This window comes from Phyllopteryx taeniolatus, chromosome 15, assembly GCF_024500385.1.
Source record: "Phyllopteryx taeniolatus isolate TA_2022b chromosome 15, UOR_Ptae_1.2, whole genome shotgun sequence".
Classification (NCBI taxonomy): Eukaryota; Metazoa; Chordata; class Actinopteri; order Syngnathiformes; family Syngnathidae; genus Phyllopteryx; species Phyllopteryx taeniolatus.
In genome coordinates this window covers 8,496,083-8,511,152 of record NC_084516.1, presented here as the reverse complement: position 1 = coordinate 8,511,152, position 15,070 = coordinate 8,496,083, and the positions used below count along the sequence as shown (strand labels likewise).

At 40.1% G+C, this 15,070-nt stretch overlaps 1 protein-coding gene across 2 annotated transcripts in view; it reads right to left on the bottom strand.

The window, feature by feature from the left end:
- Positions 1-1,523: 1,523 nt before the first annotated feature.
- The window catches only part of sfswap (splicing factor SWAP), a 52,212-nt gene continuing 38,665 nt past the window's right edge, over positions 1,524-15,070 (bottom strand). For both annotated transcript variants that reach the window (XM_061799787.1, XM_061799788.1), the window contains exons 16-19: positions 13,193-13,324; positions 10,959-11,096; positions 6,663-6,735; positions 1,524-2,288 (exon numbers count right to left, since the gene is read on the bottom strand). In XM_061799787.1, coding sequence (XP_061655771.1) covers positions 2,223-2,288; positions 6,663-6,735; positions 10,959-11,096; positions 13,193-13,324 — 409 coding nt within the window. In that variant the 3' untranslated portion in view covers positions 1,524-2,222. The remainder of the gene's footprint in view (positions 2,289-6,662; positions 6,736-10,958; positions 11,097-13,192; positions 13,325-15,070) is intronic.

The window sequence follows — 15,070 nt, the reverse complement described above, 5'->3', positions numbered from 1 at the left end:
TGGTGGAGTGCGTTAGCAATGGTTGACCTTCTGGATGGTTCCATCTCCGCAAGGGAACACTGGAGCTCCGCCTTAGTGACAATAGGGTTCTTGTTCACCTATCTGACCAAGGCCCTTCTTCCCGAGTTACTCAGCTTGGTCGGACACCCATGTCTAGGATGGGTCCTCGTGGTTCTAAACGTCTTCCATTTCCGAATATTTGAGACCACAGTGCTTTTCGGGACCTTCAATGCTGCTGAAATTCTTTTGTATCCTTCCCCAGATTTGTGCCTTGACACAATCCGGTCTCACAGGTCTCCAGACAATTCCTTGGAGTTCATTGCTTGGTTTCTGCTCTGATACGCACTTGCCAACCATGAGCCCTTTTATAGACAGGTGTGTGTCATTGCAAACGATGTTCAATCAAATGAATTTATTACAGGTGGACTCCATTCAAGTTGTAGAAGCATCTCAAGGATGATCAGTGGAAATCAGATGCACCTGAGCTTACGTATTTGTGTCATAGCAAAGGATGTGAATACTTATGTACCAATTATGCTTGAATGTTTTTATTTTTTATACATTTACACAAATGTCTGAAAATATGTTTTTACTTTGTCGTTATGGGATATTTTATGTAGATTTTTTATTTTTTTTTAAAGAAAATTGTACTCAAATCAGCTTTAGAACAAGTCTAACATTGCAAAATCTGGAAAATGTGAAGGTGTGAATACCTTCTGGTGGAACTGTATAATAGTGATAATAAAAGCATTTCCATGAGCATAGTATAAAGAAAACTAAAACCATTTATAGTTTACATAGAACATGAAAACTAAACAAAAAAACATTCCTTTGGGTATGAGTTTTTTTTTTTTTTTAGCATGGCATATCTTGTCTTGGCATTATTTGCAAACTTGTAATTGCGAGGACATCTCGTCTCCAGCCATTCAACAGAATTGTTGATTTGACCATACAGTATGCTTGAAGTGAATTTCTTCTCGAACTTCAGTTTTCTATCAAAAATATTGACAGTGAAGTATTCAAAAGTCCTTCCATCTTGACTAAAGCCTCAGTTCCAGCTGAAGAAAAACAGCCCCAAAGCATGACACCGGCACCACGATATAACAGTGTTGCTATTGTGTTCTTCTTTTTGCAGCAAACATTCCTTTTAGAATCATGACTAAATCGTCAACCTTAGTTTCGTTGTACCATAAAATATTTCCCTACATGCTTTTGGGAAACTTCATTATGTGTTGGCGGTTGGTTGTTGTTGTTGTGTTGTTGGCGGACAGACAACACCACATCCGTGTTTTAGGGTCCTTTTATGGCTTGTCTGTAAGAAAATGTTTTGCTGATCAACTTATGGCTCTGTGGGGTATTAAACAGGCTATCTTTCGGAACATTTAATCTTTTATGAGCTTATACCGCTGCCTGCGGTTGCGGGGAAAAGTCAGAAAAAGATTTCTGCACCCCAGTTTAACTTCAGTTTGTCACTAGTGCCATCTTAAAACAAAACACCCAGAGGACATCAGACAATGAACAGATTGGCTTGTGGGGTTTTATCAACAACATCACAGTACAGTTAATTTATTTAAATTGGGAGGCAGAAAAAAAAACAAAAAAACAATGTTCTTCCATCTTATCAGTTTACATACAAATGAAGGTCAGTTGTCCGGATTTATTCTACTTACTTGACATAAGGACAGCAGTCAACTATCAAAGTGAGTACGCATATAAACCCAAGTCACAACATCATCCCAACATTTAGTTTGGGTTAGGGTGGGTTGGGGGAAATAATGAAAACTTACTTTGGGACTGGACAGTGACAGACAAGCCACAGCTAAATCCTTTATTAAACCTTACTAACTAGTTTGGATAAGGAACAGAAATACAAGGCCAGACTAGCACTAAAGGGAAGTACAAAATTAAAATATATGTAGAAAGGTTCTGGAGGTGAAAATTAGAGGTGACAGATGTGAATACTGAATATCCTTCATAGAAGGAGCATCAAGACTTTTGGATAAGTTCCAATATTAGGGACTTTTAAAAGCAAAAGAGCAAATGCATTTGAGATGTGAAAAAAACGACTGTGGACATGAACCATCATCAGCTGCTGAGAGACTTTCTCGGGTAGACAGTCAAACTAGATATTTCAGTTTATGTGGGTGATTTGAGTTAATCTGCTGACTCAAATCAAGATGAATCAATGATAAACTCTTGGTTAATAGAAGGTCAAGATGTCATCAGGAAGTGGGAGGCTGGAAAGCCTTTGATGAGGCGAGCATGGCACGTACTTTTGCCATCAGACCCTAAAGAGAGTGACAGAAAGAAACACAGTTCAATAAGGAAAAACCTTCCAAAGTCTGCAAAGTACCTGTTCTGCTTAAAACTGCTCACACATATTGATACTTCTCAGCTGGCAATACCAGGTATTGTTTCAACTAACTGGGCAAGCGGGTGTCCAAGAGTGCCGAAACGTTCATGAATTTGTTGCTGCCACAACATTGGAACATTTGAGGATACACGGCAAGAACTGACAAAAATAAACACTTATGATAACATTAGCTTACCCAGTCGCCGTGACGCTGTACTATGGTCTTTCACTGCGTCCATTTTGCTACAGTGACCCATTTTCTTGCCACACTCATGTCTTTCTAACCTTGAACAGCTCTACGTCAAGAAGTAAATACAAATGGTGCTCCTCCCTTGTAATTTGTTAGTCTCTTTTCGACTGATGCATTCAATGCAATTTGCTTTTTTGCATTTTCAAGGGTTACTTTTTTAAAGTGGAAAACCATCTTCTGGATTAATGGAAAATTAGGTCAACCATCAATGCCATTTTAACAATATAAAGCCTCCTCTAGGTACAGTGTAGGTCTCATATGTCCGGAGCATGACTGAACACCCCCCCCCCCCCCCCCCCCCCCTTCATAATTGGCGGCGCAAAACCCACTAGGAATTTATGTGTGTGTTCCCAAAAGAAGTGCATTTTACGATTATCCCAAACACAACTAATTATTGTGGTGAGGTGCACATAGTGTATGTGTCAACTGCTTTTTCAACAGCATAGCTTGAGTAGACAGGAAGAGATTATTACATTTAATTAAGTGGGAAATTGAAAACTTAATTAAAAAGAAAATTATTTGGCACTACCTGGTAAAACTGTGCAACAATGGGAAGCATCAAAACACTATAATATGGGATTATCCCACTAATGCTTGGAGCTATTCCACCTTATTTCATTCGGTTCTATCCAACTGTACTCAGTATCTCAGGGTTACCTTTTAATTTCTTGATAATAATTGCGAAAGGCTCATACTCATGCATGACACCAAGCAAGGTAAACAGGAAAAGAAAAGGCTGGAGTTAACTTCAGACATGCTTATAACCAAATGAATATCATCATCATCATAAAAAACTACTTTTGCCGTTAGGTTTATTAGAAATCTACATTTAACCATTACTTTAAAAGTATACTAAATAACCATTGTGAAACACAAATGAGTAAAATTTACGCAACACACACTTCCACCTCCTTAGGTATGTAGCCCAAAGGTGAGAGTTATGAGATATTACAGTTTGTGCTAAGTGCTAATTCGCTCATGTCACATCAATATTTGCTTTCTGAGAATGAACTGGACTGTTCTGGTTGTCTCAGAAGAAAAAATATATATATACACACACACACACACACACATATATATATATATATATATATACACAGAGAGTTTTACAGTTACAACTGGCCATCTGAGGGCAAGCAAAACTCTAATGGGCCCACAATAAAACACGTGTCCACACCATGTTTGGATGTCCTTGGCTGTTCTGTTTTCCGGCGCCCTTCTAGCTCTGCGGACTCCATCAACAAGAAGCTGAGAGACCTCCTTCAGCACAGAGGTTTGCGGAGGCAAACTGGGGTTTAAACAGCATGGATGGAAAGGCCACAAGCACTCAAATTACAACCGCGTGACGCACTATGCACGCCGAGGACAGACATGTTTTTACAGCTGCTGCGTGGCAAGGGAGCCTTGTTTCTTCTTTTGCAATGCAATTCCTGCCTTCCGTTCGGCACACACAAACATACAATACATCCCTGAACCCTTCTATAGATGGGTACCACATCCCCAGCAGTCAAAGAATGCCTTTAGTTTGCACTTTCATTTTCCTTCCTCCAGAGATGTGCTAGCACACATCCCGGGAGTGATTCATTCACACACGGACAAATATCCACCCCTGAGCTCTGCTGACAGAAAAGAGAAATTAACAGCTGTAATCACAGAGGGGGTGAAATTGTCATATCACATCACTCAAAAGGCCATTTGATTTCATTTTTGCCCCCCAGTGACTGGAAATGTACACTAAACACACACTTGTCAGTGATGGCTCACACTGACGTGGTGCCTGCGCAGCGCCTGTAGCCACACTTTCTTCCTCCCAGTGTGAGAGCGCAGTGTCAAGGCGTGCATGAGTCAGGCCACCAGCCACCGTTAGCCTGCTATAAAGAGCCGTTTGCAGCATTTTATATTCTACATTTCTTATTCTACCTTTGATTATCGTTTCGCATGTGCCTGCAACTAGTGCCATCTTGACAGTCATCTTGTGTCCTCCTTCAACCTTCTTAATCAGTTCCCGGAAGATCCGATTCACCTTTCCTTGAAGGAATTGCGTAAACCAATTTCTGTTTACTCACTCTGAGACAATAAGTGAGACCGATCAGGACGTTATTAGCATATAAGGGAACCAAAGCGATTTCGAGAGCAAGGAAATTGGTTCCTTAAACTTGAGTGACTATGATGCAGAAGAAGCATGCAATTTCTACCAAGCCAATTCCCAACAGAAGGCAAACACAATGAAAAATAGAACTGTAAAATAGGGTTAGTAAAATGTTAAAGCTGTATTACTAGTATTATAAATATAACAGTTACAGTAAAAACAAAACAAAAAACAGCTTGATGCCTTAATTGTGTCTCTTTTTACTTCATCCTTAAATAAATGTGTTTTTGTCATGTGCGGGAAAAAAAAACATGATTACTTCCGGGGACCGCATAAATACTGTTTATCATCATGATTACAAAATAACAAAAGCATAAACGTAAAATATACAGAAATTGAGTTCCTCTTCAGTTAATTCTGTCTGAAAGGAACAGGTGAATAAATGTTGGCACTACTGTCGCGTCTGTGATGTTCCAATTTAGCGGAAAGGCAGTGTGAAAGGGTATATAGAAGTGAGTTTCTTTTAGGATATGTTTGCACAATAAGAACCCAGTCTTACTTTGTGATAACGATACAAAGTTGGTACAACAGCCCATTTCATTCTCGACTCATTAAAAACCCTGCACCGCCTTAACAAAACATTTGTCTGTTTTTTTCTGGGGTTCACCAGCTTAGCCCTGAAACCTAGCTATGTCCAAATAATACTCTAAAAAGGACAAAACGTATAAAATTTATGAAGTACAGGTATGTATGTAATATAAAATGCTCCATGATTAATGCATAACAATGCATATGAAACAAGCCAACAACAGAGAGGATGAGCAGACGAGAAAGCAACGACAAACAACGGCGACGAGGCGGGATGAGTCGAATAGCAACGAGGCTATTAGGTGTTGAATTATTCAGGGTGTGTTTGTAAAACATCACAGGTGGGGGCTTAAGTTTTAACAAGTGCCTGTGACTAAAGTCACTCGGCAGAGAACAGCAGGAGTTGGGGAGCCATGGTGTGATACAGGCAAGAGGAATGGTGAGTTGGCGAAACAAATGTGTTTTGTCTCCATCAATGAGCTCGAGACGTGTGGTTTCGGAACGGTGCTGCTGCTAGGCTGTTATCACTGGAAACTCGATTGGAGAAACAAGAGTAGTGACATAAACGTTCAACTATCAGCTTTCCCTTTTGTTCACCAAGAATTCCAATTGAAAGTTTTCTACAAATCCTACAATATATTTTTCTTCCAGGAACGATGTGTGAGTGCGCATCCGATTATGGAAAGCAGGAAGATGACTGCCATAAATTTGACACTGTAATGTTAAACAGGGCAGAGCGGACAGAGTGTTGACCAAGGTCAGAGTATATTTAGGTGAGTGAGAGCACGGTTAGACTGACTAATGTATTCTGCTTACAGAGAAGGACTACAGTGAACATTACATGCACCACACCACCAACTGAATCTACAGTTCCACTATTTCAAAGATGTCCATTTCTTTTCGTGTGGTTTGGACCTCTTAGTTCTAGTGCTCTAAACTGACACGTGCATCCAAAAATTCTCCTGATGAGATGTTTTCCTGCCATGCATTCTCTCACTTTAGCGAGTGTCATTCTTGTCACTCTTCCAAATGAGGTTCCAATAAAAGCGATGCACTGGCTTAACACATTCTATAGGTGATAAAGATTAAATGTGAAGCTTCATGCCACCTGATTTAAACAAGTGTGGATCCTGTACAAACTCTATTTCACTTTCTTTCCCAACTAAAACTCACTACACTGAAAAAGTCCTTTGAATTTACTGAGTCGAACATGTACATCGTTTGCACAATATTCAAACTGATTATTTTACCATTTTTGAGGAGAAGCGGAGCAAATTATGTCAGTTTTGGTTGTTTCATATTATGTGGCGTTAACAGTACTCGTTTAAGGTTGGGAAGTTCAACAGAAGGCCTAATTAGGATAAGAGCATGGAGCACAATACCTGAGTAATTTTGGACTGAACAGCAGACACTATGGAAGCGGACACAGGCTCTTCTTTCTCCTGAGAAGCTCCCCTGCAAAGAGACGAGAGGATAAGTGGTGTTCGACAAAAGCAAAAGCAGAGCGGAAAGGAAGAGAAAGAAACCAATCTGGCAAACAGGAGGAGTCATACAATATGCATGATCTAAAATGTTCAAAGCAACACGGGAATCATGAAACAGTCAAATGAGGAGACAAGAAGGGGAAGCATCTACCTGCAAATCATAAACCAGCATCCATAAGGTATCACATCAACAGTGGTCAACATTGCTCAGAATAAAAACATCTTGGTACGCAAATGCAAAGTGATACACATGAATCTGGTGCTGTTATTATTTTCAGTGCACATTCGCACCACTTATGTGCACCCCTGATAATGAAATGATTCTACAACCCCAATTCCAATGAAGTTGGGACGTTGTGTTAAAACATAAATAAAAACAGAATACAATAATTAGCAAATCATGTTCAACCTATATTTAATTGAAGACACTACAAAGACAAGATATTTCATGTTCAAACTGATAAACTTTATTGTTTTTAAGCAAATAATCATTAACTTAGAATCTTATGGCTGCAACATGTTCCAAGAAAGCTGGGACACGTGGCAAAAAAGATGAGGAATGCTCAACAAACACCTGTTTGAAACATCCTACAGGTGAACAGGCTAATTGGGAACAGGTGGGTGCCATGATTGGGTATAAAAGGAGCTTCCCTGAATTGCTCAGTCATTCACAAGCAAAGATGGGGCGAGGTTCACCTCTTTACGAACAAGTACGTGAGAAAATAGTCAAACAGTTTAAGGACAATGTTCCTCAATGTACAATTGCAAGGTATTTAGGGATTTCATCATCTACGGTCCATATCATCATCAGAGTTGACTGTCTGTTGTCGTACTAGAGCCGCTCCAACTACCGGAGACAAATTCCTTGTGTGTTTTTGGACATACTTGGCAAATAAAGATGATTCTGATTCTGAAAAGGTTCAGAGAATCTGGAGAAATCACTGCATGTAAGCGGCAAGGCCGAAAACCAACATTGAATGCCCCTGACCTTCGATCCCTCAGGCGGCACTGCATCAAAAACCGACATCAATGTGTAAAGGATATCACCACGTGGGCTCAGGAACACTTCAGAAAACCAATGTCAGTAAATACAGTTTGGCGCTACATCCATAAGTGCAACTTGAAACTCTACTTTGTAAAGCAAAAGCCATTTATCAACAACACCCAGAAACGTCGCCGGCTTCACTGGGCCCGAGCTCATCTAAGATGGACTGATGCAAAGTGGAAAGGTGTTCTGTGGTCCGACGAGTCCACATTTCAAATTGTTTTGGGAAATTGTGGACGTCGTGTCCTCCGGGCCAAAGAGGAAAATAACCATCCGGACTGTTATGGACGCAAAGTTCATAAGCCAGCATCTGTGATGGTATGGGGCTGTGTTAGTGCCAATGGCATGGGTAACTTACACATCTGGTACATACAGGTTTTGGAGAAACATCCAAGCAACATCTTTTTCATGGACGCCAAACCACATTCTGCACGTGTTACAACAGCGTGGCTTCGTAGTAAAAGAGTGCGGGTACTAGACTGGCCAGCCTCCAGTCCAGACCTGTCTCCCATTGAAAATGTGTGGCGCATTATGAAGCGTAAAATACGACAACAGAGTTGGACTGTTGAACAGCTGAAGCTATACATCAAGCAAGAATGGGAAAGAATTCCACCTACAAAGCTTCAACAATTAGTGTCCTTAGTTCGCAAACGTTTATTGAATGTTGTTAAAAGAAAAGGTGCTTTAACACAGTGGTAAACCTGACCCTGTCCCAGCTTTTTTCAAAACGTGTTGCAGCCATAAAATTCTGGCTGCTGCTGATGATTATTTGCTAAAAACAACAACAACAAGGTTGTCAGTTTGAACATGAAATATCTTGTCTTTGTAGTGTATTCAATTAAATATAGGTGGAACATGATTTGCAAATCATTGTATTCTGTTTTTATTTATGTTTAACACAAGGTCCCAACTTCATTGGAATTGTACATTAGTAGAATCTACTAGTTAACAATAAGATAGTTGGAGCAGTTGTTTACTCAACTGCAGAAAGTATAAGGTGTTTATTTGAAGGGAGTGTGTCCATTTAACAGGATGCCTTAATTTCTACAAATCTTATATACAAAAAAGTGTTTGCCCCCTTCCTGATTTCTTTTTTTGTTTTTTTCATATTTGTCACACTTAAATGTTTCCAATCATCAAACTAATGAAAAAATTTGTCAAAGACAACACAAGTAAACACAAAATGCAGTTTTTAAATCAAAATTTATTACGAAAAAAAAAAATTCCAAACATACATGGCCCTGTGTGACAGTGATTGCACCCCGTTAAAAGATAACTTAACTGTGGTTTATCATACCAGAGTTAAATTTCTCGAGCCACACCCAGGCCTGATACTGCCACACCTGTTCTAAGAAATTAAGAAATCACTTAAACAGGACCTGCCTGACAAAGTGAAGTCGACTAGAAGATCCTCAAAAACTAGACATCACACAGAGATCTAAAGAAATTAAGAAAACAAATGAGAAAGAATTTAGATCTATTTCTGAAGCTTTGTGACTCCAGCGAACCACAGTGAGCGACATTATCCACAAATAGCGAAAACATAGAACAGAAGTGAACCTTCCCAGGAGTAGTCGACTTACCAAATTATCCCAAAAGCGCAGCGACGACTCATCCAAGAGGTCACAGAAGACCCCTCAACAACATTTAATGAACTGCAGGCCTCACTTGCCTCAGTTAAGGTCTGTGTTAATAACTTCACCATAAGAAAGAGACTGGGCAAAAATGCCCTACATGGCAAAGCTCTAAGACAAAAACCACTGCTGAGCAAAAATAACATTAAGGCTCGTCTTAATTTTTAAGAAGACATCTTGATTATCCCCAATCTTTTGGGAAATTACTCTGTGGTCTGACGAAACCAAACAACTTTTTGGAATGTGTGTGTCCCATTAGATCTGGTGTAAAGGTAAAACCGTATTTCAGAAAATGATGGTCTGGGGCTTTTTTGCTACTTCAGGACCTGAAATACATTGAACCATGAATTCTGCTGTCTACCAAAAAATCCTGAAGCAGAATGTCCGGCCATCTGTTCGTGACCTCAAGCTGAAACGAATTTCGGTTCTGGAGCAGGACAATGATCCAAAACACACCAGCAAGTACACCTCATAATGGCTGAAGAAAAACAAAATGAAGACTTTGGAGTGGCCTAGTAAAAGTCCTGACCTGAATCCTATTGCGATGCTGTGGCATGACCTTAAAAAGGCAGTTCATGCTTGAAAATCCTCCAATGTGTGAATTACAACAATTCTGCAAAGATGAGTGGGACAAAATTCCTCCACAGCGCTGTAAGAGAATCGTTGCACGTTATCGCAAACGTTGTGTCCTCTCTCCGCTGCTCTTCTCTCTCTACACGAACGACTGCACCTCAGCGAACCCGACTGTCAAACTCCTGAAGTTTGCAGATGACACCACTGTCATCGGCCTCATCAAGGACGGTGACGAGTCTGCATATCGACAGGAAGCGGAGCGGCCGACACAACCTGGAGCTGAACACGCTCAAGACTGTAGAGATGATCGTGGACTTCAGGAGGCATCCTTCGCCACAGCTGCCCCTCACGTTGTCCAGCTGCCTTGTGTCAACCGTCGAGACCTTCAAGTTCCTGGGAATTACAATCTCCCAGGACCTGAAGTGGGCGACCAACATCAACTCCGTCCTCAAAAAGGCCCAGCAGAGGATGTACTTCCTGCGGCTTCTGAGAAAGCATGGCCTGCCACCGGAGCTGCTGAGACAGTTCTACACAGCGGTCATCGAATCTGTCCTGTGTTCTTCCATCACAGCCTGGTTTGGTGCTGCTACAAAAAAGGACAAACTCCGACTGCAACGGACAATCAAAACTGCTGAAAGGATTGTCGGTACCCCCCTACCCACCCTTGAGGACTTGCACGCTGCCAGAACTAAGACAAGGGCGTGCAAAATCCTCTCGGACCCTCCCCACCCTGGTCACCAGCTCTTCCAGCTCCTTCCCTCAGGTAGGCGCTACCGATCAATGCAAACTAGAACTAGTAGTGTTTCCTTGTTTTGAAACACCAAATAGTATTTTGGCAGCTAATTCAATTGTGTGTCGATTTATAATTGATTCATTCGGATTAATAAGATAAAAGATTTTGTTTAGGATAGTCTAAAGAGGGAAAGCAAACTAAAGGCTTACCTGGACTGGGCCAGGCTGGAGGCAGGGCTTGATGATCGGGACAAAGCTCTGTTGGGTGATTGGTAAGGGGAAACCGAGGAACCTGCCATTTTCTTGGTTCCTAAGGACATGAAGCTCTTCCTTTTTACAAGAGGGGACCTGCGTGAAACAATTGTGACAAATAGAGGGCTCTTAAACATTTTTAATATATACAGCAGTAATTCATCTGCGAAGGGGGATGGGTTTTTGTGTTCAGCAAAGTGCCACTTTGTAAATTAATGCTCAGAGAAAATGTCAGCTCCAGTTTACATCAATGTCTTGTTAGCATGTCTACCGAAGCACATTGCACACTAAAATGCATTGTGCACATGCACTAATAATAGTTGTCTGTCAAATAGTCCCACTGTTACAATAAAAGCTTGACAAAAAATACTAAAATTGAATATTGAACATCTGCTCCCACTCTCCAGAAAACAGGAAGATGTCTGCCACTGTGCCAAGGGCATACATTTATTAATCATAAAAAGCACTCTTATTGGTTTGACATTTGTAAATACTTGGGATGTTGTTGTCATAAGCCGATTGTTGCATTTCTTGGTGCAACAGAGCTCAAGGGTTTGTACAAGTGACTTAATTCAGCTACAATTGTGATTGACAACTGTTTTAATTGATAAACTGAGCATAACCCTTCCTTTATGAGTACAGAAGGGAAGACTAATTAGCAATGAGGAGCACATCCATCAATAACAGACTAACGGACCCCCCTAAGACCTTACAACATGAATTGACTTGCGAGAATGAAGGTTTAGATCTAACAAATCCATCTTGTCAAGCTTTAGACTGAGTCCGACCAGCCTGAAACTATTTGGACCAATCACTTATCCATCCTTTTTGTACGGCACAATTTCGACAGAAAAACAAGCACATGACATTCTTGGTTTAAAACGGCACACATGGTTACTGCCATATTTTGTTTTCATTTGATTGTTTTAGCTATACAGTATGGCTTAGAAGTGTTTTCTATACAAATATTAAATGTATTCATGACTTTACAGTGTTAGTGTAGGTTAGTGATAGACTAGGGAACATTTTGATTTACAAACAAATTGGTGATTTAGGGAAATTAATTTTTCACACAATCTCTGGCCCACAGGTCTACTGGTGGGAAAAAGCTTTTGTACGTAGGCCTAGTATTTGTACTCTTTCGTGGTCGTGTTGCACGGTAGTTTGTTGATCTGATTGGCCTGTAATCGGTGTGACAAACACCTTGCCTTTTCCAAGCATTGTTTTCTGTCCCCAGATTGGAAAGGAAAAGAACCAAATGAAACTTAAATGCAGCTTGTCAGATTAAAATACCCCTCATAACTCCAACTTGTTTCAAGCAAGGAATGATACCCCACATCTTTGCTCCAGTGATGAAAGTCACAACGGAAGGTCACGCTGATTACCAGGCAGTGACAGAAGTGTATCAATGTCTGTAAATGGGACACCTAAGGCTACAATTGATTACTGATTACTTGATTCTAGGATGTAGCTAATTTCCCCTTTGAATTAATTTGATGTGACTGCTGCAAAGGCAAGGTAAGGGGTACATCCTATGTAGTGTTTAATTAACTTTTCACTCTTTCGGTGTCTTAACACAGACAGTCGGTTTCTCAAACCAAGGTTCACTCGAGCACACATGAAGCAAAACATTATTTTCAACGTTCTATTACGTGTAAAATTGTCTTGAAGCTGCTAAAAGGGTTTCTATCGTCTACAATGTAAATACACATTACTTGACTGAATCAGCTTAAATTAAAAATAAACAAAAATGAATAAAATGGAAATTGTGAACACACCAGCCATTTCCTTACTAAAGTAAAACTTTTCAAATGTCAAATTAAAGCACTTTTATCTACTTTAAATTTCAATCTTAAGGTTTTTCTGCATCTTACAGCAGTGGCAAAATACGTTTGCATACACATTTATAGTACATACCTTGAGTCATTATCACATTAAAGAGATGGTATTATATTATGAAACAAAACTGTTATGCGATAGCAGAGGGAGAAAAGCTAAGGTATGTTTTATGTATAGTTTGATGAACATATGTTTGCTCCTTCGAGCAAATTAGTCATAGACTTTTGCTGTAAAAAGAATTGGCACTTTTCAAACCCTCAAAGCACAACTTTAAAATTGCAGCACTAGGTATAGTATATAGGGCTCTATGTAATAAATGCAATGTATGTGTGAACTTGAGCTATTAGCTTCACCTGGATGTAGAATGCTCCCTGGCCAAGCTAGAGCTACTGCTCTGATGATGGTACTCATGATCCTTGACATCATGTCTCCGTTCTGATGATGGGCCCTCCCGGCCCCTTCTACTTGGAGAGTGTGAGCGGGATCTTGTCAGACAGACAAAGACAGTGTAAAATAGAGTTCAGGAGACTCTCATAGGACTGAAAAATACCTCCAAAAGATGTGATTAGGTGGCAAGAAAGAGTTTACAAGGAAACCAAAAAACAGATCTACAAAGAGTTGGTCATTTGTTTTGAGAATCTTATGGCACATAAGGAGAACGCTCAGACAGTGAAAGCGAACCACATAATAAAACATACCATATTTGGTCAAATCGTGGCCATCCCTCGAATAGACATTGTGCCCCTATTAGCTGTTTTATGTGTCATTAATTTAAGACAAACGCCTCACTCAGCCTCGGGGCCCCCAAAAATTCAAAGTACAAAGTGGCTATTGTTCACACACAAGCATTCAAGAGACTGCTGACGCCATTTGAAATTTTTTTTTTTTTTTTTTCTCCTTACAAACTAAAATCACAGCACCTGCCAAGGTAAGATGACTTTACAATATGTGTCCACTGTGTGCAGATCTTCACAGTAACGGAAATGTGTAATTTGGCGGCTTGGTGATGAAGCAAAAATAAAATTGATGCGCTTACTGTGTTTATTATAAGCCCTCGGGGTGCTCCTTGCACTGGCAATTTTTCCAGACATAAATTTTGAAAAAGATCTACTGCTGGTGGTCAAGGTAACACAATTCTGTATTGTACTGTACTATACTGTGTATTGGTTATAAGTTTTTTTTAGATGCAAGCTGACGCTCGGCCGACTTTTTTCTTGACTTCCTAGTAAAGATTTGTGATACAAGTGCTGGATGATGACAGCAAACTCAACTAAACTCACTTCACAACAAGCAGCGGTTTGGGAAATACTGAAAAAAAAAAAATAATAATAATTCAAGCTGTTTATTGCCAGTTGTTATTAATGGATTAATGGTCAAAGAGATTGACACGTAGTGTCGTTAAAACAACCACATCACTTTGTCTGCTAGCTTAATGCTAACACACAATGCACAATGCTATAGACTGTAACGAATGGCATTGAGAGTCGTGGTGTTACCCTTTAAGCAACAGATATTTCAACCCAAATGGTGAAGCAACTCATGTGGACAGCCAATACAACAATACACATTCACATATTCTTTAACATTGGCAAAAAAACACTAATGTCACGGCAGCTTACGGAGTCAGTTGTGAAACACTTTTTCGTGAGTCTCTGTATTATACTGCCCCTTGGTGGCCAAGGCGTGCACACCAGAAGAAGCAAATAATGGCATTTCGATTTATTTTAATGGGGAAAGATTATTTGAGACGTCATGAGTGTTTTGAGGTATGAGTGTGGACTCGTAAGTCAAGGCACCACTTTTACTTCACATTAAAGGGGGGCAGAATAAGCAGTGGCTCATTTTAATTTGTTTCACCCCTTTGGCCAATATGCATGCATTACACTTTAAACCGATCTGATCGGCTTGATCGGTATCAGCCGATAATTGGCATTTCATGCTGACCGGCTTTAATAATTCGCCAATCCGATCAATGATCCGCGAAAGACATTTACTCCGCGTAGCTGTCGTGTACAGTATATTTGAATCCAAAAGCTGGTTTATTTTTAGCCTAGTTGCGTGCCTTTTGACATAGTATCCCGGCATTCTGTTGAATCATGCGCTAAAGTTTTGGTGTGTGTGAAGTCATTTAATTACAATAAATTAAATCAGTTACAGTAAGTTAGCACCCATTATTTGTCATGTTGTAATGTTGGTTTGACCTGACAGATTAGAATACATAACCAGACAAG